Below are 25177 nucleotides of genomic sequence, written 5' to 3' on the forward strand. Positions count from 1 at the left end.
ATGAAGAAACTAATGGAGATAAATTATCGAGGATTTTTCCCACCATTCCGTTCCCCGCACGTTTTCATTGATTCACACAAGAGAAGAGGCGAAAAATTAACAGGATTTCGACCACTATAGCACCACTTTCTAGCACGTTCCGCGCAGGATCGACAAGATCAATAATTTCCGTCTCAACAACCCGTCACAATTTGATCGAGGCCGCACGGCTTCTTTCTTCGCCCTATATGCTAAAATAAACTAGCTGAATCGTTCTGCAACTGAAGAAGAGAGGGATCCTAAATTCCAGGAACCGGAAAAAAGAGGCGCAGATACGTTGACGTCAACGAAAAAGCAAAGGACATCCTAGAAATAGGAGCTGTGACATTAGAACGTAATGTTGTTCATTTGAAATGCACATGAGTTAGGGCGATGAAAGGGATTTGACGGAGAGGAAACGAACGGCATGGCAAGGATTTGACGGAAGCAATTTTCACCGTTTAAGGTTTGAGTGGGCGATTTCGCTATGGAATAAACGAGAATACACAAAAACTAGCCTATTTCCATAAAGATTGGCTTCTGGAAAACGAATGAGCGAAGGAAAAAAAAACTTCTCAATAGACTAACCAGCGGTAAAATAACGTGGCCAATAAATTTCTGATGTCACAGAAAGTGTGAACAGATAAAAATTTTAAAGTGACGATTAAAATATTCAGGAGAAAAGGACGATAAATAAATGTGCAAATGAACAAAGACCGTAATTTTGTTGATTCACAAGAGTGATCCAGAAACTTTTGTGTAGTAAATGAAAAAGGAATTTGAAAAATATGAAAATGGAAGTATTTTACCAGGGAGAGCATAAGGATGGCATTGTCTTTTTCACTGAAAACAAGAACAAAACATTTTTTTTTCAGAAAAGAAAAACTTATGAGCGCAAGGAATTATTTTTGAAGAATGTAGGGATGGAATTTTGAAGGAAGTTTCGGCGCATTTATGGAGGAAAGAAAATAGCAGAAAGAGGGTAAGATATAAATAAATTGGTAAGTATAAAGGGGATATAAAGTGGCCCTTAAAAAACTACACCACATCCACAATAATATCCAGGTGAGTCACCTCTGTTCATTTTTTTTTGGAAATTTTCTCCGTTTTTTCCCACTTTTTTCCTCACTTTTTACAAATCCGCCAGAAATTTTCGTCTATAGATTTCGAGAATTTATGGGGAAATAATTATGATGTTGTCGTTAGCGGCTTTGACATGTCAGGATAGGCTTAGATGCTTCTGATGTTGTTATGCTCCCATAATTTACGGTCGAGTACGCTTCGATTGACATGTTCGTGGAGCTGCCGCTGCTATCCCATCAAGATGTTGGGTGGGGCAATTCCCCTTTCCCAAAAAGCCAGAAAAAGTACGAAACGAGAAGTACACGATTAGAATACTGTAAGAGATATTCAGGAAAAGAATGAATCAAAAACTGAAGGAACCAATTCGTTTAATGGAAAGTAATTAACTAGAAGCAGAACATATCCATCTAAAATCTTCCATTCATCCGATTTTTTCCTCATTCTCGGTCACAAAATTACCGTATTTTCCATTTTTTTAAGATAAATTTCGGAATGCGGAGAATCTGAGCAGATTGAATAATGGAAGAGTTCACGAAAAACAGCTCGCGTTAGGGAAAATAGGGCAAAAAATTTCACGCAGCTCCTTATTACTTAGCCAAGTCGAAAAGAAATTCGCCTCTTAAATCCGTGAAAAAATTATTTAAGAATTTCGGGCATGGATTCTTAACAAACTAATGTTTGCTTGGATATGAACTTACGTTTCACATTATTATTACCGTTATTATTATTATTATTATTATTATTATTATTATTATTATTATTATTATTATTATTATTATTATTATTATTATTATTACTGTTATTATTATTAACACTATTATTATTACCGTTACTATTTCACTACTATTATTTTATTATTATTATTTTCTATTCTTTTTCTTATTGTTGATATTCTTATTCTTATTATTATTATTTATCTTTGTACTCCGTTCCTGAATCAAATTTTGCACAAAGTATCCGGATTCCCTTACATTTACACCTTCGAGATGTTTCCTAGGCACGAAGTGGTTGCAGTAAAAACTATCGAACACTGCGTGAATGGGCATAGAAGGAGAATTTAGCAAAAAGGAGCTCGACTCAATTGACTCGCAGAGGACGAATCGATCACCGACCGAGACGTGTCGTTTCGGAAGAATTGAGCATTTGTTTGTACAAGCGCTAAACGCTAAGCGTCAAAAACACTTTACACAGTAAACCAACAACAATTTCCGAAAGACCGAACAACAAATAACGTCAGCGTTGAGAGCTCAGCTGGTGTAAGTGATCGGAAGTGGCCTGATCATTCTTCAGCAGTTCCGCATTGGATTCTGACCTTGAAATTCCATGGAGACAGACTGCTTGGATAGATTTCTGCAGAAAACACGAAAGAACAGCGAAAATCCACTTGCAAATAACCGCTATGCTATGAAATCGAAGATGTGAAGTGAACTGAAATAGATGGGTGGATGTTGTGCAATTATCCTATGCCTAGTAGGCTGGAATAACGGGCTTTCGAGTGACTGAACGCAGAAAAACTGCACTTTCTCCTGAACGGAAATTATCTCTTGGACACTGGAACCCGAACGATTGCAGGAAGGACAGCAAACACTACACACTAGTCCTTTAAAATGGTGAAACTTTCAAAATACGAGAAAATAAAATAAAATAAAATGTAGAACACTTGAGAGCCATTTTCGGATGAAAAGGAAGACGGAGCAACCATTTCCATCAAGTTGAGGAACTTTTCACACCGTACCGAAAAAAATAAGGAAAACGCTATGCCGTCTGAGAGATTGTTCCATAAAGAGAGCCATACATTTAGAAATCTAAAATAGGACGACCGGAAAAAGCGCAAACTCCAGGAAATTCCCAAAAGAATCTTCTAGAAAAAAGTGACACTCTGGAGAACTAATCTCAGGTAAGTCATAACGAACCTACCTTACTGGAAATGATTATAAAATGAAAATCCCACTACCGCCCTGCAACGAGAGTTGAAAAATAAACAGCCCACACAAAAAAGTAGAAAACAAACTTTGAGAACATAAATCCACAATAAAATGATGCAAGCGTTCTCTCGGTTTATGTTTGTGTACGCTATCGATGAAGTGCCCTTTTTGAAAGAAAATGTCACTTTAATCCACAAAAGCTATAGCTAAACCTAATTTGAAACAATCTGAGAATTTTTCAGTTCTACTTGCATTTAAAATTTGTTCTGTTTCATTTTTCTGGAGTGATTTTGAAGGTTTTTCTCTTATTTTGATTATTTTGATAGGAATCTGTGACGAGATGTGAATAGAGCTAAGCACTGTCTAGCAAAGTTATTGCTTGAAGGTTTTCTTAAGGTATGGATCGATTCCTATTCATAGCTTCACTTCATAACCTCTAAGTTCTAGCATAAAATATGCTACTTACATCTAAAAGTAGGATTATTCAAAATTTTCCGCGAGCAACATGGAATTTCTCACGGAATTTACATGGGAAATGAAGGAAAGATGGGATAAAGAAGATGCGAACCAACGCACACGATTATTTACATCAAAAATGTCCTGTGAAGAGCACAAAATGACCATCACGAATTGTGACGTCGAGGTGGACGGGACGTGAAGAGGCTCGAGTGCCCTCGGACCGGGAGAGAGGAGAGACTGAGGCGATGGGGGGATCGATGGCGCCACCTCCCTACTACCATCTATATCAAAGTCTGGCTATTATCGAAATCAGTAGCTGGGGGGAAATAGCCCTGGGGAACGTAGTGGAATTCGCCCCAAATCCTAGGAATGTACACAAAGAACGAGCAGCGAATAGCGGCTACGTTATTGAATTCCTCAGATTTTTGTGGGATTCTGGCGAGCAATTGAGGCTCTGCATTTAATGTTAAGGATCTTTTGAGGGTAGGTGTACATTTCTTTACGTCGGGTAACGAAGAAATGACCTCGTCCTCGTTTGAATCATAGCATGTCAAGCGTAAACGGCCTGAATAGCCACCGAGCGACACTAATCATCGAAAATTGGCGAGCAAATTTGCCAAACGAGTCCACAAATCATAGATTCCATAATTCTAACTTGCATTAAATTAACGCACGACAATTAAAGCATATTAAAAGCGAAAATTAATAGCGAAAGGGATGAGGATAAGAATTCATTAAGGAGAAAGCTCTGAGAAAAAGTAAAGAACAGAAAAATACGTATTGATCGTCTCAGAAATAGAAAACGTACTTATGATTTGAAGGCGAATGCAGACAATTTTTGACCTTTTCCAGCAATTTTCCAATGTTTTGCTAAAAACACGATATAAGGCCAAAGAAAAAAAAAAACGTATTTTAGGTTCTGCTCTTTTGACGGGCAATGTGGTGTTGAGAAATGACAAAATGTCGTCTAAAAAAATATAGAAATAACGGCTCAAGAGATTCCAAATTTATTGAGAAGATCCCGCCGAGAAAAAAGAACCCTTACTGGGTCCTATAACGAATTTATTGTCTCGCCCCCGGGTGCTCGAAAATAATTGAATTTCTTAGCACTGAGGATCCATCTGAATCCTCCGTGCTGGTGAATACGACTGTGGATATTGCCCATTTCTGTTGCAGGATTCAAAAATAGTGGCTGAAAGAAAAAATGGCGCGGCTATTTTTTGCAGGTCTTCTTCTGAAAAAAAGCGCATATGTGTATAGAAGAACAAGTCTATAAGATAAAATTTACTCAATTAAATAAGCAATTTTTTCGTTAGTTTTTTTTTTTCCTGGTACCCTCTGAACACGATCTTTTGCGTGTTCTTGATGTGCATTTCCCATCAGGATACTGTTTCCTACTATGTAATGTCAAAACAACGATGGAACTCTAAGCAATTCGGCGATATCGACTTACTCTTTCTATAACAGCAGTGTGCTCAGCCCGTTTACAGCCCAGTGAATCGTTCCGTAGTCGATTTCCACGGAACACCAGTATCCATTATAAATCCTAACATTTTCGAAATTCTCTCAAAGTGAATGTTTTCACAGAAATTTGGGGAAAACAATGAAATTTACAACGATTAACTTTCAAGGAACCCCATTTTTCCTTATTAAATTAAATTTAAATTAAATTTATCCTTATTAAATTTATTATTCTATTCACACACACACACACCAGTAAGGCACCAAAAATATAATTAACCTTGTTTGAGTCAGAACAAGAAAAAGTGGAGAAAAATGTTGAAAAAAAAAATCGGCATCCATTTATCGCTAGTGGCACGGGTCTTAGTCCTTTTCGTGGCAAATTACAGATCAGACTTATCGTTTTTCTACTACAGAAAACTGAAAGAACCTATTATGACGTCTTCTTAAATAACCACCTAAAATAAACTAAAATAAACTAAAATCTAATCACTTAAAATGAAGTAGTTTAACGTGTTTCTGCTTGTTTATTTGTTTACTTCTCACAAAAATTCAAATAGGCAACGGAAAAAAAAATGAAGGAAACAATATTGTGTCAGATATTGTAACAGCACTTTGCACTTAAATATGAAATATTAGATATTAAATAAATATTAAAATTTGCACACATATTTTTTAAGTAGTGCTTCTCTGCAGTATTACTCCAATCTCTGCAGTAGAACTGCAGTATTACTCCAATACGCCAAATTTTGCTGCCTGTTGCTTATTATTATTATTATTATTATTATTATTATTATTATTATTATTATTATTATTATTACTATAGTTATTACTATTTATTATTTACTATTTACTATTATTACTTGTTTTGTTTTACATAATCATTGTATTTATTCAGGTTCATACCGGTGTTTATTGCCATTATATATAGTGTAATATTTTAATTACTTGCAGTATTTATTTTGTATAATAATATTACGTTATATATTTGCTTGTTTATTATATTTATTATATTTTTATGCTATAATATTATGTCAGCTTTGCTCATTATCTTATATTCACTTTACTGTTCACTGCATCTCGTGCGCCTCCCTCTTATCCATTCGGCCGATTCGATCGGAACTTATCTTGTGTGCAAATTAAAGTGGACAAGCTAGCGCTAGATGCCCTGAGGCTCAGTTATTCATGGATACACTCCTTAATCCGCCACGCAGCCGCTAATATTACCAGTCTACGTAGGAAAGCAGCGAATCAGAGAAATGGAGTGAGGAAGTCTGCAGAAGAAAATTTTACCGTAATTGTTGGTGGTCTGTATTCATCGATAATAAAGTGAGTAAAAAGGACTCGGACGTAAAAGTCCAAGAATTAGATGCATAAATTTCTGCTTAGCTCTTTCAAGAAAGATTTAAAGGACCAGGATCTCCAAAAAAAAGTTAGCTGAATAAGGGCTTTTCTTTGGATTTTCAAGTCTTTTAGATATTTCTTATGTTAGAGAAGTAACTATAGATCAGCAAAAATTTAAGCATTCAATACTTGAACTTTTACCTCTGAGTCCTTTAAGAGGAATAATAAGGAAGGGAATGGAACAAAAAGCGGTTGTTTTTTAAGTTACATAAGTTAATAATTTATTTAATATTAACATTCAATAAGTTAATAATTTAATAATTATTAGTTAATATTTGTTAAAATGATCTATTATTACCACTAACCAGTAGTATTTTAAACACTACTTGAATTTCTACTTAACCTGAACGCACTGAACCTCAGAGATTTCATTAATTTCAAGAAAAGAGGTGTTATGTACTCAAAAAAAATCGAATATTCGAGTAATTCACAGTCTCTGACGGGGTTCGCTAACGCATATCATCGAAAAACCCCTTTCTTTCGGCTGGGCTACAACATTAGGTAGTCCCTGTTCTAAAAACAGCGTCAAGAGCTTCAGGATGAGAATGAAGAACTTATCCTGGCAACTATATGCCGCAAAAAACCTTCATTTTGTCCTCAAAAGTAATAAACCACCGACAACCACTCTAGGGTGAAAAGTCGAGCCAGCTGAATCCGGCATGATTTCGCGCTCCACCGTCAATCCACGTGTCCGTACGAGTTGCCGTCTGGCTATCGTTCCTGCACAGAATGTCACCGTAGTCACACGTCGTCAACTTCGAAATCCTAAAATGTTGTGGAGTTTCGGGTTTAGTTGTGGCTCCTACATTCTGTTGTTTCTTTTCTGTGTGGTTATTTCTTTTCTAAATATTCTAGCATTGATGGGGGTTTACATAGTTTGAAGTTTTTCTGGGAGGTCCTGCGGTGAAATCGGGTTTGCTTTGACTGTCCTTGAGCAGTTCTGACACTAGAGTTCCTCGTAGCAAGTTTCCATTTACAAACCTTTCTGGCCGTGTTTTTCCTTGCATGTAGTCCTTGTAGTTTTCCTCTTTGCAATCATATAGCTACTTTTCCAGGTACACCAGTCACTACGATGGCTCCCGCTGCTAAGAAGCCTCAGGTTCGTGAAAGTTACACTGGAGTTTGTAATTCGGACTGAGAAGGTCCTTTTTACGGATACCGGAGTCTGAATTATCTTACTGAGAAGGATAACTTTCCATTGCTAGCAAAGTGCATCCGGATGCAAATCCGGTATGTATTGCTTGATCGTTTCAAGTGTTATGCAAACCGTTTCACTTTGGTTGAACATAGTGAAATTGCATTCAGTTCGCATTAGGATTCGTTGGGGTATCTGGATTTGTTACCTTACTAGATTTGAGACCGAATGAGTGTTTTTTTTTCTACTGTATAATTTTTGAAACATAATGAGAAGAGAAACTCCTTCAAGCTGGGTGGAATTTGAGACCATAATAGAACAGTAATGACAAGTTTCATGCAGTTTCGTTATGTACCGCTAAAGGTAGCGTATTTAATAGGTAAACTTTTTTCCAAAGATTGTTTCCTCCCCTAGAGAAAGTGGTCTCAACAGCACAGCGTTTGTCTGCAGTACAGAACATGCCTTTTTGAATAGAAGTGTATCGTTTTGAAGACCTACGTTTATTTAATTGATAGCAAATGCGATCAGATGTTTCATTAAAACAATTCCTAAATAACTAGGACCTTGACTTGACTTGCATACCACATTCTCGAGAAATGCGTATATGTCATTCATCCTGTGTGTACAATATGGTCGAAAATTTATTTACTTGAATACATGGGGAGTGTAAGGGATATTTAAAATGTTGGTGCATTTGCACAGTATGATGAATACCTAGAACTGTTCAGTGGACATTTTGGAGGTTTCTCGGGTCAGATTATTCACAGTGCCTTGATAAAATGAGAAGGGTTTTCGAGGGCAGTAAAGTAAGTCAATTGTGAGGTGAACTGAAGTAGAGCGGGGTAATCTGAGCGATTTTTAAAATCAGTAGGTCAATATTTTAGTTGTTTTATTCCTGTGTTTCTCCTTTATTTGAGAGAAATTCGCTCCGAAGGGATCTCCATCCTAAAACGTATGAACAATGCTGAAATGTACTAAACAGAAGCTTTTTAAATTAAACTGTGGGATTCCTGCACTATCTTTTTTTATAAGCGTATTTTAGGTGAAGAAAAATGCTGAGAACATTAACACTCGATTATCCATGGTTATGAAAACTGGAAAGTACGTCTTGGGCTACAAGCAGACATTGAAGGCTCTCCGTAACGGAAAGGCCAAGTTGGTCATCATTGCTAACAACACTCCTCCTCTCAGGTATATCTCTGTTTATTACGGCTCTTTCTCTATCATTTCCACCTTTTCTTTACGTGAATCGAATTCCTTGTGTTTCCAGGAAGTCTGAGATCGAGTACTACGCCATGTTGGCTAAAACCGGTGTCCATCACTACAATGGAAACAACATTGAGCTGGGAACCGCATGCGGTAAACTGTACCACGTATGCACGCTCTCTGTTACTGACGCTGGAGACTCAGACATTATCCGCAGCATGCCTTCCGAGACGGCGTGAAGTTGTTAATTGTTGATTTGAAATGAATTGTTTATTTTATGAGACTACATTTCGTATTATCGTGGTTGATTAGAAGTTCTAGATGGTGCTAGAACTTCCTACTTGTTGAAAACATGAGGAGTAGAGAGGGAATTTGTGGATTCGTTTCGTAAAGGCAGAAAATTGCATAGAGATATATTTACGAATTGTTTGAGTGCCTCCTAAACTTAAACTAAAATCCATTCAAACATACTATTAGTGCGCTAAGAAAAGAATGCGATGTTGTGTTCGTGTCAAATTAGAATTACCACGCTCTTTAATAAGAATTTTAGTTTAATCAGAATTTTTTAACAGTATTAGTTGAAGCATTTCTCATGTTGTAGATGAACGAGACCATTTTCCCTTTAAAGAAGGTGAAAGATTCTGCTTCGAGATCCGTCTCCCAAATGCAGAATACAAATTTGCTTTGAAAAAATCTTTTCTTTTCTCTTCCTGGCCTTGCTACGTGTGCCTGGATCCAAATGATTCTATTCTTTTAGTAGAAGTATTGTAGTCGTCAACAGGAAACGCTAGTCCTGATCCAAGCTATCCAACTTTTAGTGTGGTAGTTTTGTGGGACGTTTCGTTGTCACATTAAAATCACATATGTGTTTATTTCATATTCATATCACATAACACTTCATTTTAACATTATTGTTCTAATACATATGTTGAGCAATAGAGTCGCTATACTATTTAGATTGGTCAGCTCTTTAAACAGTCGAAAATCTGCGGTGAATAGGAGATGATGAGATCTAGGTCCGCGTAGTGTTCGCCGTTGATGTCCAGAACTGAAGCGATATCTTTAGTTTTTAAGAACGTTTTAGATGATTAGTTAATTTGTGCAAAAAATAAACAAACACTGGATGGTGGTCGTTTCATCCGTGGCAGTTCGACTAAGTTCCAACTGTGCCACAGCCAACTCCTCACTGTCTTCTCCTTCGGTGATCAGAGTGAAATCGAGACGGTTACCCAACTCAAGCCATTGTTCCAACAGGGCCACACGTCGTTTGGATAGTTGAAAATCTTTGAAAAAAAAATCATTTAACAAACAATCTATAGTAATATCTATGACATCTTTCAAACTTTTTTTGTAGGAAAATATCCCAGGAGAATCAGGTATGCGAGGAAGTTCAATTGCCTCTGGTGTTCTGGATTCTTCTAATGGATAATCCAAGAAGAACCTGCAAAAGAAAAGTAATTGAAGAAATTTCAAGACCTTTTCTTCTCTTATAAAACCAATGAGATGGTTTTTTTTTCGATTATAATAAGAACTCACCAATCCACATATACTTTAACTTTATCAAAGGCTGGATCCAGTAGACGAGAGAATTCAGGAATGTAGATTCTGTCGATGAAAATCGACACAGTCCGACTTTCATCCACATCCGAATCGTCCTTAATTTGTTCTTATTTAGGCTAATTGTTGTGACTTAGGATAAACGTAAACAATTAATTTGGGGAACATGAATTTGAAAAAGAAAATTAACAGGTGAGCTCCATATGAACTAATCTGGTCAAATTATATGACTTCAGCTGTTATTATTACCTATATAAGTCATATATTTAAATTTATATAATTAATTTATTAATTTTTGTCGACGGTGCTCAACAAATACTGAAGCCTCGTGGCAGAAAAACGCACCATTCACACTCACAAATTTAAAGCCGGAGAAAAATTGTCAATTTTTTTTTGTCACTCGATTTTTCAAAAACAATAAGGATTCAGGGCTGAGCCAGAGCCAGCGGGTTTATCCTGCCTGGGGGAAGCGCAACACAATACTGTAGCTACATACAAGCATTCCGGTGTTCTACAGTAACATCAATCCGCTATAACACATTGGTTCTTTTCAGGACTACTTTCTCCTTCCTGTTTTTTTTCAGGAATATTTTCTTTTCCTTCTCCTTATTATTAAATGCATACTTTCCTCATAATTTCCCTTATTTTCATATTGTTATAGAGCTTTCTCCTTTATATTTTTTCCGCACATTTTTTCGTGTTTCATCCAGAAGTTTTTAGCGGGCGTCTGGCGTTGGCCCGCGTTTTCAGTTTCTCCGTTTTCACGTAGGCTGGGAATTGCATTGGAAGGAATTTGGTCGTTTGGTGATCGTTGAAGAAAGAAAAGGAGAAAATTCTGTGATTTTGACCCCAAAATATTATATAATATTTTCAATCGTAGACTGGAACGGAATTTCAGAAGGAAAAACCTCGTGCATACCTCTTGTTCCACGTTTTTCACCCTTATCACACTTCTACCACCTAAAGCAGGAAGTCGTACGGGAGGCTTAGGAGGTGGAGAGGACACGGAAGACGTTTCGCTGGCTGAAATAGAAAAGGAATGGTATTTAGCTATAAAGAACAAATAAGTAGTCGTATGACGAGGATTGCATTGCCCAAATCGGGAATTTTTGACCATCGGTCGATAGAATGCGCTAAAAGTGCGACCTTATCTTTCCGTCTATATGTTTCCTTTTCTTTTCATCTACTCACCCCGTGAAATCGTTGAAAATTTGTGAAAACGTTTATCTATCTTATTTATTATTCATTTTGAAACTCAAACTCACGAGGAATAGACTTATGAAGCGGATCCGTGAAGAAGACCGTCCGTTCGCGATCCTTGAATTGATCATCATTTTCCGAGCTCGTCTTACTTCTCGACGATTCTCTACTGTCTTGCTTAGCATCTGGCCTGCTTATATGGGAGAAATTCGAAAAATCCGTTGGAGGCTAAAATAATGCGGTATCGATTTCATTGAAATGTGTGTTATTTTATTATTTATTATTTATAGAATTAGAAAAAGTGTTCTAAACAATCAATCCAAGCATTTGAATCCCTCAAATAATTACTCAAAACAGAATCATCCTTTGTTATTTTGTAGTTCAGATATCTTAACAAAATAACGGTCAAGGTACAATGGTCATAGTTAAAATATTTTGAAATTGTGTTCTTTTTGAAATTACATAGCTTTCAAACATCTAAGTAACCATTTTCTGATTAAAAATATATCCGTTATTTATGTGCATTATATTCGCATGAAATATTTCAATTTCTGTTTTTATAATTTTATTTTCGTGTGCCCATCCCTATTTCATCAGCAAAAACAACAGAAATACATACTGGCGTGGAGTAAACGACGAGAATCAAAAAATTTTCATTAGGATAATCTCTCAGGAAGAAATCAAGAGAAAAATAGCTGCAACTAACCTTTTTTACCTTTTTTACCTTTTTCTTACCTTTTTCTTTTTTTTTTCCCTTTTCCTGAGTTTTCAAGAGAAAATGCATTTTTGTAAAATATGAGAGTGAAAACAATAAAAATTATAAGCAACTTTTCATTCAAATTCATCCGAGTTCGATAGTGTTGATTCACGCTTTTCAAGGTGTGATTTTTTTAAAATTTTTCTCAAGGTGAGAAATGTGAGAGATACTCAGTTAGGAGTTCTTCATCTATTAGGACAATTTTCCTGCATCACTACCATTTTAATAACTTCAATTCGTGTGTAAAAATCAAATATTTTTTTTTAAGAATATCTAAGACATAAATGCTTTTATGAAAAATACGGAAAAAAATCCCAGTTCCACACCTTTGAAAGCCTTGGTTTAGCGATTGGAGGCAAAACTCCTAGTAGACTCCGTATCTCGTTCTTGTCTTTTTCCATTTTTGACGGAGTCTCTACAGGAAGCAGGTCAGAGTCACGACTTCCTGCATCAACTTGCACTACATTTATGGTGGCTGCAGAGAGAACGTTAAAGATCCTAAAAAAGAAAATCTCTCCTCTCCAGAAAAAATTCCTCACGTTCCGATTGCGATTCCGTGCTTTCCTGTGTCCCGGTCGCACTGAGTGGAGGTGCGTTGGGAAGCGGCGCTGTTTGAGACGCCACGCTTGACGCCGACGACGACGAGGATGACTTATCTTCTTCTTTTTCTTCTACAACTGCATCCTTGGTAGCGGTAGCATCTGGAACCCTTGACGGACCTTTCAAGGATATCGTTTCTAATCTAAAATTGAAATTTCAACAATAGAACATGACAAATATCTGTGAGGAATCTTTACACTTACCCTCCCGAACTCGGATCAGCCCTGCGGATCACTTCAGTGATCGAAGGGATCTTAGGACTCACTACAAAAATTGGTGAATAATTATCATCGGGAGAAGAGCTGTCCTTCCGAATTATATCGACCGATTCCTGCGGAAGGACGGACGGTCGCACAAGATCCGGTGGATTTTCTTTCTTGGATTCTTTGATCTAAGGAGGAAGTAAATCAGGGGAATTTAGGGGATTGAAAGCAAGAAAGGAAAAACACGAGTGATTTGAAAATTATTCTAGCAGTCAAAAGTTTGTGTTTTTCTACTAAATTCAAATATGCACACCTGTTTTGGTTCATCTTTTGGCTCCGATGGTAGATGTGTGGTGGTGGGTTTAGATGGAATATGAGTCAATCCGTGCTTCCACATGATCGTCACATCCAGATAAGCTCCGCTATCGTTTCCATCGGACTAAATCCCACTATTTTTTCACTTCTTAGCCCTGTTTTTTATATCATAATTAAATAAACATATATGTAAATTATACAAATATAAAAATGTACTGTAAATATATATATATATATATAAATTGTAAAGAGTAAGAGAAGATGCTAGAGATCGATAATGAGAAGTTTGCAGGATTGAAAAGAAACAAACAAAAGAAAGGAGAAAACGGTAACAATATAAATAATCGTTAACAAACAAATATCAAAACCAGCTGTTTTATTTTTTTTTTCGATGACTATTTACTTTGGATGAGAGTGCTCATTAATTAAGTAAAAAAAGCAAGGTTAAGGACACATAACTGCTCCAATCCAAGGAATCACGTATGAAGAAGAACTAAATAAATTAAACGTTAAGACAATTGAAGCGACAGTTCTAGCGGAAATGTGTCAAAAAATCAAATTATGAAAATGTGGACTACTTGAAGTAATCTAAAAAATCAGTATTTCATGCTCAAAATTTCCGAATATTGAAGCGAAGCCAGAAAAAAAGAGAAAATATCTCCATTTCCAGTTCATTTGTAAATCATGGATATAGTGATGTGATAGACAAACTTAGTTATTTTTGCTTCCAATAATCTAAGATTTTGCACGAATTTTTTGAAATTTGAGTGTCCTTGCCGTTTCTAATAATTTACAGTACAAATCTTTACTTTATGGTACAAATTTTGCTCTTCATATATCCATATTTGCTGACAATGTGTCCGAAACACAATTTTAATCTATTTTGCTCTGCTTTCAACAGTTTGTTCTTACCTTCACCATCATGAAGGATCCTTTAATCGGTTTATTTTCTGCTAACGGAGCCAGCGGTAACGATAACATTGCCAATACGCCGTCCTTTTCTTCACCGGTCTCCGGGCGATTTTCGAACAGGAAGAATGTTATTTCCTTAAGTTAAAAAAGTAATTTTTTACTAGAAAAAAATATTTCTGATGTAGTTCTACCGAAAGAGAATTAGCGCCTACCGTTTCTCCTAGGTAGGACTGTAATGCATCAACGGGAACACTCCAATCCCTTTTTGAGTTCAACTCTGCGGTTTTTGATGAGGTCACAAAATTTGTGAAATACGGAGAAAAAGAGAAGAACTCATAGATCACACATACTTCCAGTGGGCCTAAAATTACGTTGTGATGTTACGGTGGGGACAGTGCGCGTACTATTTGATTGATAAGGCTAGCCGTTCCGAAAACCTGCCTTTCTTAATGTTCTCCAGACCTGTGCACCGGTGCACCATCACTGTAAGTTCTTCAAATGGTTGTTCATCTGCTGGTATTTCTATGGGAAGAAGTTTTTGAGCGGCTTCAGTCATCTGAAAAAAAGAAACTTCAAAATCCTCGATTCGAAGAATCCTTCAATTCATTCGCTATTTTTTTCGATTTAGCCGATTATTCGTTCCTTCTTTCCTTCATTTCTACAACCATTCAAAAATCCACCCATTTATTCACATCTTTGTTATCCACCTCAGGTATACTGCCACCTAGTGAGGGTCCCACCGCGATAAATGCACCGTAAAAAAAGCTCTTTTAGGTCGGGGTGTGCATTGATCCTCGTGTTGTCTACTGTGAAATTATCTGCTTCTAATTACTTCTACAATCCCTTTCAATCCTGCATTTCATGACAACACGAGGATCAGTGCACACCTAGACCTTATGGAGCTGTTTTACAGTACATTTATCGCTTTCGGACCACCATATAGCTCCGGCTGCGGGGTTGAGCTAGGTCCCACCGCATCGCGCATGGAACGAGCGCTATTTTCTGCGCATCTGCGCCACCTGATTTGTGATCCAGATGCGTAGGCGTTGGGAGCTCAAGCAGTTAAATTTTAATCTTACTGTAAACATCAAATCACCTGGTAGCTAATTATTGATTTTGCTAGCTCCTCAGTAGTGTTGAGTTCATACTTCAACGTTGCTATCATAGATCCTGATTCAAGCGAGATCAGCTTCAATTCGCCAACAAAGCGACTCTTTGCTCCTTTCTGAAATCCTTGAAATTGTTTACTTATTTTTCCTATCAAAGAAAAACAGAAGTTGTTTAGATTCTGATGTATAAAAATTGTCCTCTTGAACTTCTTTAATGCATCAGTTTTACTTAATCCTTAATTTACATACCTTACTCTACACCAATAAATTGTCCTAAAAAATTCCCTAAATCCCTAATGTCCTAAAAATTTATGAAGCTTATTATATTATCTTATTATATTATTCTTACATTACTGTATTATGTTGTAGTTTTTTTAGTAAATGACCTATAAGTCATCTATAAAGTCACCATAACAGTAGTTAGTTAACTCAATCCTTGATATATTCCATTAACTTACTCCATGTACTTTAAGGATGACAGTGGGAGGAAATTAAAATTCCCGCTAAGCCAAGTCAAGCTCTGTTGAAAATTCCAAGCACGAGACGAAAATTAAGCGTGTTTTTCTTATTTTTTTTTTTTATTTTTTGTAAAATCTATAGTTTCTGCACCTCATAGTCTAATTATTAATTGTAATTAAATAAATAACATTAGGGTAATCTTAGCCTTACGAATTACCCTCATAGATAACGGATCTGTACGAGTGAATGTTCTGAAGTTCCTCATTATTGTTTGAGATAACATTATACCACAAAGTAGAAATTTCCAGAATTTTTCACCTGTAGCAGCGGCTTTAAGTTCACCACTCCAGCAGCGAGTAAAGAGTAATTCGTTCCTTGTGGGGTGTAGAGCTCGATAGTGATGCCGTTCTGGAAAAAAGCGAAAAAGTCAGCTTTGACAGCGCTCTTTCAAACCACAAACTCTTTTTTTTTGGGGAGGGAACGGAGTTCAAAAATTCCTCTGCTTCTGGAGAGGAGATATTTTCGAACTCCATTCCCACATGAAGAATATCCACATGCCGTTCGTATGCCGTGATCTTGCTACATATTATGAATGGGACCCTCGGGAATAGGTCCGAGTTAGCGAGTCATTTCGACGCTATACTATTCACGACATGCTCTTTGATGTTTCCGTTCGATATTTTACGAACTCATTTGTTTCTCTACATCTCAACGTCCTGGGAATTACCTAATCCTAAGCCTGCTTCACTTAACCCTTTTGAGAAAGAGTGCAAGAAAAGTTCGAAATTCGGAATGGAAGAAAATTTGCATTTTCCTTAAGCGCCGATTTTTTATCTTCATGGTCCCATCGTTGAAATGGTCAGCCACATTTATCTCGTCCTTTTTTCAGCACCTAATAGCGGTAAGAATTTTTTAGAAGACTTCTCTGACTTTACATCCACTTATTTTTTTCCCAACCGATGCAAATCCACGATATAATAATCACCTTTGTCTACAATATCTTAGTCGGACTACGCAGTTCCCAATTGTTCCAGAGCTATAGAAATTGGGAGTCAAAGAAGTCGACGACTACTCAAATGACCCTATTAAGCCTAACGAATTTTCGAAGTCATTTCCCCTCAGGAAATAATGGCAGCAGGGAGTACAGCTGAGTTATTTGAGGTACACCCCCTGGTTCCAAAACGAGACGTCTTCAAATTTCACGTCTTCATCCATGAAAAAGGTGAACCAGAGGAGAACAAAGTGGTTGTTGCTGCTACCTTCGCAGAATACGGTATGCGGACCGATTTTCCGACCGTACTTAAAGAGCTACGAAGCAATTCATGGAATAGACTGAATTCACGGTGCTTTTTTGAAATTCCACGAGGTCTTGGATGAAAGAAAACTTGCACTCCCAGACACATTCGCCCAGATTTTTCGAGAATGTTCTTTGTTCACCAAATGTCAAGTTGTGTATGTCAATCATCAAAGATAAGGCATGCTCGGCCAAACTTTTCGTTCTGGGGGTTTTTTTTTTCTCGTCCTAGTATTTCCGGCATTGTATGTTCGCAAGGGATTTTATTGGCGCAGACAACCAGGAAGCTCTGAAATCTATTGTTATCCCTGACAGAACTTATTGCCCCTTGACGGAGTTCTTTCTTATGTGAATAGCGCGCCGCAGTTCCTGATGTCAGTAAATGTACTGCCGAGGTGCACTGGTGTGGGTCCCATGCGTTACAAAAGCAGAAACGTTTGAATTTCATGGCTGTACCTGTACTCCTGAACGCCTACTAGAAAGTTTCAGGAAAATTAAATCATCATTGAGGAGGGATGCATTGAAATACACAGATCTGTTGCAGGATTATCACTCAGGACAAGAGGAATTGAAATCTGGTGCAGTTGTGTAAGCGGCTGCGATCGAAGTGTGGTTCATACTTACTGCAGTCGGACTGCAGGGCGATGTAAGGGTCCCAAAGGGTCCCACGTCGACACACAGCCCCTTCGATGCAACTACATCAGGTTTTACGTCGTTTTGACCCGACTATGGGAAGCTAAAGTCTAAATCCCACAAATCCACAAACATATCTACGGCAAGTAATGATTCTCACCGTTTCTATGTAATGGACGAAAAGATTGGACACCACCACATTGTAAATGGTGGTGAAATCCAACGGTGTTGTTTGTTTTGTAAGGATCGGAGTGGTTTGTAGTTCGAAATCGAAAAATTCCAACGATAAAAAGTGCGCTGGACAAGCTCCGACGGCGGCCACATACTCGTCCGACAAACTGAGCGATGTGAACATAATGGAGAGATCCGTGGAAATTTCAGCCACGGTTTCCTGGAAAGATCACTTTTTCGACGAGAAATAGTAGTAATATTAGCAAGTAACAGACCTATTTCGTTTTCAAATCCAAAGTTTTAAAATTTTAATGAGAAAACTTGCCGAAGGCTTGATCGGAATAGGTTTTTGAGTACCATACGCTATTGATCGAATTTGCTCTTCCAGAAGTAGAATCTTTTTCTGTTTTTCGACAACTTTGTCCCGAAGATCCTTCAGTTTTGATTCGTATTTCACTTTTATGCTCTCCATTTCTTCTTGTAGCAGAGAAATCTGTAGAAAAAATCAAAAAAAAAAACTAACAGATCATGGAAAAATAGCTATTAATCCTTCCACACATACCTCACTGTTCTGTTTTTGATTAATATCATGCTGAATAAGAAGCATTTTTCGTAATTTTTCCAATTCATCGTAAAGTGATGCGTACATTTTTTTCCACCTGAAGAAAAATAAACGTAATAAGAAATTATCCTGGTAGATAAGGCGTTCAATGGATTTTCACTTTGCCAGCTTCTCAGCTGGTCCCATTGTTCCGTCAATTATGCCGTCATCATAGTTGTCATGGGTCTCCAAAATCGCTGCCACATCCCGATAGAGGCGTTCAAGGATATCGTCATCGTCTAATCCCTGAATCTTTTTTTTTCAGATTTTTCAGATTTTACACAAATAAAGTTTGCAAATTTTTCGCTAAACATTACTGCTGTCATCCATTCATCACACCTGCTAAATACTCAAAAAAAAGAACCACGAAATATGTATGCCTAAAATTCTGTTATAAGACCACTCTGTAAAAAGTTCTACGGAATACTGTAGTCGTTTTCTTGGGATAACTTGGAAACTGGTATATTTTTTCCTTATTGTTTGCAAATATTCCACAAGAAAGTCCATACGAAAATAGACTCAACCCTCATTATTTTCCCTTTTCTAACACGGAAAACAATGTTGATTGGGAGATTCTTCGTCACCGGATACTTCCAATCATAGCTAACAATGTAGAACTGGAAGCGGTTCACTACGCCAGCTCCATTTTATTGGATTTTCGTTCCGATTCCTCTTCCCTCGGTTCCTTTATTGCTTCAAACAAAAATATTAGGTTTGTATTCGTCGCTTTCCCTTTTTTTATCGCATCGAGTAGAAATCTTGCTTTGTTTTAGTTAAAAAAGTGAAGTAAAAAAGTGATCCAGAATTTCCTACAACAAAACCACTTTGCTCCTATTTAGGACGCTAACGTATCTTCTCAGAGGGATGGTGGTCCCGCCTTTCTTTCCTTGACTTATGAGTAGGTTTAGTAATAAAGTAGTAGATAGCGTCACAAAGAAGTGCCTGTACTCCTTCCCACTCATTGCCAGAATCGTTCATTTCGTTGCCGGGCAACTATGATGTATTACTACATTTTTTTAAATTTTCAATTCAAGAATTCATAGACTAATGCTGGAATTGAGAATTTTGAAATTTCTAGGTTTTCTGAGGGAATTTTTCCAAGTACTAGAAAATTTTCTGCTTTCATAGTTGGAAAATCAAATTGTTCACTAGATAGTTTAAAAATTAGTTGAGATCTTCGTATGACAAAGATCATTCAACTTCATCTTGAAGCGTAGCGATGCTGTCGTTTTTTTTATAAAACTATAAAACAGATACGAGACGAGTTGGAGTTTATACCTTCTTCTTCCTTTTACGGGTTTCTCTTCTCTTCGCTGGAACAGATTCAAGCTCATCGATAGATTCCTCGCTTTTCCTGTAACATTGGAACTCGGTAAACAATTTTGTTCTCTGAATGCATTTGTTAGGGCAAATCTTCTAGCTTTGGAACGAAAATTAACCTAGTTTGATAGAGCAATGATGTTCTTCGAGCTATTTTTATTAATATGCACGCGTTTATAATTTTCTGTAGCCAAAACAACAGGCTAGAAATTAGCTCGAAGGCAAAAAAAGAAGAATTATTTTCGTTATTCGGTAATGCTAACGTTAAAGTGGGAAATACACTTGAAATTAAGGTGTCAGCCTTATTGAGCCTTCAGCTTCTTAGTTACCTCAATTTTTTTTACTGTTGCTTTCAAGACGGAAGAAGTTAGTCATGAATCCTCTGAATAATAAATTTTTTTTGGGGGGAGGGTCTCGAAACGATCTCTGCGAACAGGATATCAATTGCTTCGGTAAGAAGGAGCTTCTTAGTATAGTTATTATTCTTTTTTGTTGGTTCAAGATTTTGACTGTTTCGCCACCTTAATTCCTTCGATAGAATTCCTTTGCCTTCTTTCGCTGGATTCGAACTCGTTCGCGTAGCGCTGTTGTACTGTCCATTACTTGCTTGCTAGGACCAGAATAGCCTTTTACGGTATAATTCTATTTTTAAGTCGAAAAAAAGAGAAATTTCGGAGTCGTTAGAACCGACCACAATTCCAAAACACTGACGTATTGATCTCACCTAGAATTTTAGAGCAGTTAATTATAAAATAGAGCAAGAGATCGTCTTCTCATACCTCGTCACTCAAGATCCAGAAGTCTCTTATTCAATTTGTAACTGTAGCTTAATTTAATTAGTAAAGTGGCTAACTTTTGCTAGTTTTATAGTTCATAATAGCACTCTTCACCTTCTCCGCTTCGAACCGGAAAGAGGCGGGAAGTTCTTTATGGGGACCTTGATTGTCTGAACCTTTGAGGAGGTATTGATTTTCCAGAAAAAAAAACTCATGCCCTTGTAAAAAAAATCTTGTTGAGTTACAGATCATTTGAAACGTGGGATTTATGGCTATTGAAATATAACACTAAATACAATAAGAACATATAACACAAAAACAAATTAGTTAATCTAGTACTGAGATTTAATGAAAAAACTAAGCATTTTGAGGTAGTTTGATAGAACAAATGGATCAGAAGTGAACTTTTACATATGCCTTTTTTGCTTGCACGAATTTCGTGCTACTTTCGCTTCCACTACTTTTCTTTCTTTCTTTGAACTCCTCTCTAGTCTGAAGTGCGGAAATTTTAACATATAGGTTTAAAAAAATGTATTGGGCAGTACTGAGATGCTTACCTCAGAAAGAAAGTGAGAAGAGAAAAGGAAAAAAAGAGAGGACGAAGGAGTGGAATTTAAAATTTCGGGTAAAAAACTATTTTCCTCTTTATTCGACGAGAGGTATGTTGATGACACGAGTTCTGGCATAACCAGTGCAAGAATTTTCATAATTAGAGGAAAAGAACGTAGTAAAAGTGAATGAATTAAAACTCACAGCTGTTCCGTCTGGACCAAGATCGCCCCTTTTGTAGTGAGACCTCTTTCCTTGAGATTTTTCAGTGTCCGCCGTTCTTTTCTCAATTTCTGCTCCGTTTTTGCTCGTCGTTGTTCGGCTTCTTTTAGTTTTTCTTCAAGTAATGTGAGTTGTTTTCTCAGCTCGATCTGTTCCTTCATGCTCTCATCAAATTCCATCGATAGTGACCTTAATTTATCTTCAACGGGTAGTTAGGGAGAAGACAAACAAAGAAAAAGTGCTAGGTTGTCCGATGAGTTTCTTTCCACAGTATTTTTTATTTTTTCTTACTTTTTATTAAATTTTTTATTCGCATTAATCTGAGTGCTAGTCCAAGACAACAACGATCTATCACATGGATGGACGAGGTGACGACTGAATATTCTGGTGACTATACTTTTTTTAAAAATATTTTTGCTGTTGAATCAAATAAAAAATATAAGAAAATTAGGACAGAAACTTTTGGGACAACCTTGTACAAAAAAAAACTCACTGTTTTACAAGTCGCTCATTCGCTTCCTTCAGAACCTCGTTTTCAGCCTGGACAACAGACAGCTGTTTGGTGACCAATTCAATTTTTCCTAGATATTGAGCATCGTCCGCATGTTCCCTTGCGTTACGCACCTCTATTTCGAGTTCACGCATAGCACTCGTTTTTGATTCGAGTTGAGAACGAAGGTCATGAAGTAACTGGAAAGGAAGCTCTCAACGCGAAAAAAAAATCAAACCTTAAATCCTTCTCCTCAAAAACTCCTCACCCCATTAAGCCGCTCAATTTCATACTGTAACTCTGCAACTTGACTATTTTTCTCCCTCACTAGCCGATTAAGACGAATATAGCTGGCCTTATCCTTCAATGCCGCTTCGCTTATCCGTGTGGTGGGAGTCCTGAAAGCGGAGTAGTGAAAAATTCATTGGTATTCCATTTAAGCAGCTGCCAGATGTGCCTTGTTCTCTCTGTGTTCGGCTCAGTTCTCTCCGTCTTCTCCGGCCCAGGAGAAGCGGTTGGAAGCGCTCGTCTGGATGGTTGTGGTCGGAATGTGGATCGGCCCTGAGATACCGTAGTTTAGTTCTTGTTATCTATTGCCTTAGACTGATATTTCTCTTATATTATAGCGTATTCATCACGTGGAATTTGTGGTAACTTAAGGTAGCTAACTTTTTTTTTAGCAACTCAATAGTACTAAAAGCAGGATAACATTCTCTAGAATGTTCTTTTACTGTCTGAATAATTCTCTATCCGAATAATGCCGGATTTCATTAGTTCCAAGAGGAGATTGAGTTTGATTAAGCTTAATTATCCGGTTTGATACCCAGAAATTAGCTTGCTGTTCCAGATTTTTCCAGATGCTAAATAATCCTGCAGGATTTTTCGTAAGGGTTTTCGTTTATGCAGCTTACAAAAACATAAGAAAAAGCATATGCACATCAGCAAACCGCAAACGTTTCGGTTTTTGGCGAATTGCAATGAGAATAAATCAAGCGAAGAGGAAAGAAAATGGAAAATTGTCTCGAGAACCTCTGGAAATTTTCAAGAACCACTCCAAAAGTCCAAAAGCGCTCAAAATTACACCTAAAGAAGAATTTGTTATCGATTACGGAGGAACTCGTACCATGCTCTAAACCTCCAATTTCTTAAATGAAGCATTCGAATTATTTGCTTTTATGATCAGCGATCAATTCGAAGATGACTCGAATCCGGAGTAAAAAGAAAGATAATCTAGTGGCCAGAAGAGAGCGTTCGAAAAATGCCAGTAGAATTGAGTTTTTTTTCCTCTTCTTTTTTTCTTTTTTTAAGTTGTTCAAGGATTTACGTTACGCTAATTTCTGTGTCGGATCATTCGTTTCTGGTCCTGAGAAAGAAATGAAATACTTTAGAGTTTAGAGACCTCGTGCAGTGCTCATAAACTTCAGGAAACTTTTCCTTATCTTTCATTTACGGCTGTTCCAGGATGCGGCCACGTTGCAACGCTTTTGTGGGAAATCAGTGACTGCACACCAAGATAATAATCTTTTTTTTTTCTATCGTTCCTACATTTTCTCTATCATATACAGCAATTCTTTTTTTTTTCTGAAATGATTCCCGTAAATAATTGAATGAAATCCTGAAGGACAAGGAACAGTATACTCACAGTCATAGCTGATGCTGTAGCTGGTCTGGCGGATGGCGTCGTGTAGGTGAGAAGCTGATGTTTCACAGTTTTTAACTGAAAAAGTAGGAAGAAAAGAAATCTTAGAAAGATCATTCTGTCCTACGTGATTCCATGATTACAGGCCTTCAGTGCAAGGAGTTGATTTTCACGCTCTAATTCATCGAATTTTTCTTTCTCCACATAAGCGTCTTCTTTCGCTTTTCGTTCCATTACCGATCGTCGAAGTCTCGTGTTCAACCTGAAAAATTTTCCGGGAAATTCGAGTTTTCCGACGGAAGCTCAACTTCTTACACGGTTATTTTCTTGTTTTGCTCGTTGATCGTCTTCTGTGCAGTTTGTAGTTGTTGATAAGCATTGTGGAACTGTTCCTCCAATTCGACTCGACTCCATGTTTCGATCGGAGGTCTAATCACCATTTGATTGCTATTATGTAGAAGCTATAAACTATAAATATACTATAAAAAATATATCTACCCATTTCCTTCCCGAAATAAGTAATAATAGTAATAATAGTAATAAGTACAGTTCAAGTAGTTCAAAATAAAAAAAGTTCAGTTGTATTTCAAAATTTGAGTCACTACGTTGCACAATATAGACATCGTAACGAAAAATAATTAGTTTCAGGAAGGGAATAAATTTTTTTTTTTCCACTAAAAGTAGGTGGTTCTGCGATCTTTCATGGGTTAAAAGCCCTAAAAGTAAAAGCTTAAAAGCACAGGCGTCACTGCTGGCCCAGCTGCCCTTTCTGGCAGGATCCTGGTGGCTTCAAGTTTCACCTTTTTTTAATCTCCTGTGACTCTTTCAGTGGCTAACTCCCATAAAATTTCACTATGTATTCAAGAAAAAAAGACTCCATTAAACTAAGCACTCAAGTTCAAAACAACAGAAAACATTGGTTCTGCCGAGAAGAGGAAAATATCTCCGTGAATCTCACTGACTTATTTTTCTTGGAATTTACATTTTACTTGCTTACCAAAAAGAGATTAATGTCAAAATTAAAGTGTCAAGAGTTGACATTTCAAGACTACCTTAAAAATTAAAGGAATCCTAAAAACGTCATTTTTTCTTAAGATTTTAATCTCGCTGTCAATATTGAGTTAGTAGAATATTACATTTGTGCTGTTATCACTTAGAAATGGATGATATTTCTGGAAAAAAAAACTACAACAAGAACACGATAAGTAAGCTCTACTAAGACACGGGGATGTCGTAATTTTCATAAAATCAATTTTTTTTTTCGTTGTGATCATTTCTAATAGTAAATTTTCCTCACTCGCTGGAAATTATTCCCGGAAAAAACCCTAAAATTTCCTTTCGTCTGGAAATTTAACGCTTGGGAAACACTATAATTTCGTATCAGCAATAAGTTTTCACATGAGCTAGGTGCTTTTGTTTTTTGATGTCAATTCCAAGGATTCCAGACAGCACGTGTTTTCCCACGTAGGATCAGTTGTTCCAGTGATCATTGGAAAAAAAAAGATGAACAGACACAGACATAATTGAAAATTACGAAGAAAAAAGTGAAAAAAATGAAAAGTGGTAAAATATGATGGAAAACCTGTCGAATGGGCGATGAACAGGTCACAACGAGCTGTTGTTACCCATGGCAACGATGTGCGGCGTTCAACGCCAAGTACGGGAACGTACTGGCACAA

At 37.0% G+C, this 25177-nt stretch overlaps 3 protein-coding genes across 4 annotated transcripts; 2 read left to right on the top strand and 1 right to left on the bottom strand.

Moving 5' to 3' along the window:
- Positions 1–1789: 1789 nt before the first annotated feature.
- RB195_016604 (uncharacterized protein) lies at positions 1790–5772 on the top strand (the record flags this gene model as incomplete). Its single annotated transcript, XM_064183209.1, has 2 exons — positions 1790–1929; positions 5643–5772. 2 exons carry the CDS (start codon positions 1790–1792, stop codon positions 5770–5772), a joined length of 270 nt encoding a protein of 89 aa, XP_064039090.1.
- A 1650-nt stretch (positions 5773–7422) lies between these two features.
- RB195_016605 (uncharacterized protein) lies at positions 7423–8930 on the top strand (the record flags this gene model as incomplete). The annotated part of the gene is made up of 3 exons (XM_013448016.2): positions 7423–7449; positions 8528–8676; positions 8756–8930. The coding sequence occupies 3 exons, from the start codon at positions 7423–7425 to the stop codon at positions 8928–8930; spliced, it is 351 nt and encodes a 116-aa protein (XP_013303470.1).
- Positions 8931–9653: 723 nt separating this feature from the next.
- RB195_016606 (uncharacterized protein) lies at positions 9654–23938 on the bottom strand (the record flags this gene model as incomplete). Of its 2 annotated transcripts, none has more annotated exons than XM_064183211.1 (23): positions 9654–9739; positions 9810–9974; positions 10035–10132; positions 10228–10346; positions 11168–11271; positions 11514–11676; positions 12532–12680; positions 12745–12947; positions 13009–13196; positions 13322–13447; positions 14236–14370; positions 14448–14596; positions 14698–14791; positions 15332–15460; positions 17891–18121; positions 18464–18560; positions 18624–18748; positions 19781–19856; positions 21352–21558; positions 21863–22059; positions 22128–22257; positions 23626–23760; positions 23814–23938. In XM_064183211.1, the coding sequence occupies 23 exons, from the start codon at positions 23936–23938 to the stop codon at positions 9654–9656; spliced, it is 3231 nt and encodes a 1076-aa protein (XP_064039091.1). The 2 variants fall into 2 exon arrangements, with proteins under 2 accessions (XP_064039091.1, XP_064039092.1); XM_064183210.1 differs by adding an exon at positions 16122–16211 and having other exon boundaries at positions 9810–10132.
- Positions 23939–25177: the final 1239 nt, after the last annotated feature.

This window comes from Necator americanus, chromosome II (genome assembly GCF_031761385.1).
Source record: "Necator americanus strain Aroian chromosome II, whole genome shotgun sequence".
NCBI lineage: Eukaryota > Metazoa > Nematoda > Chromadorea > Rhabditida > Ancylostomatidae > Necator > Necator americanus.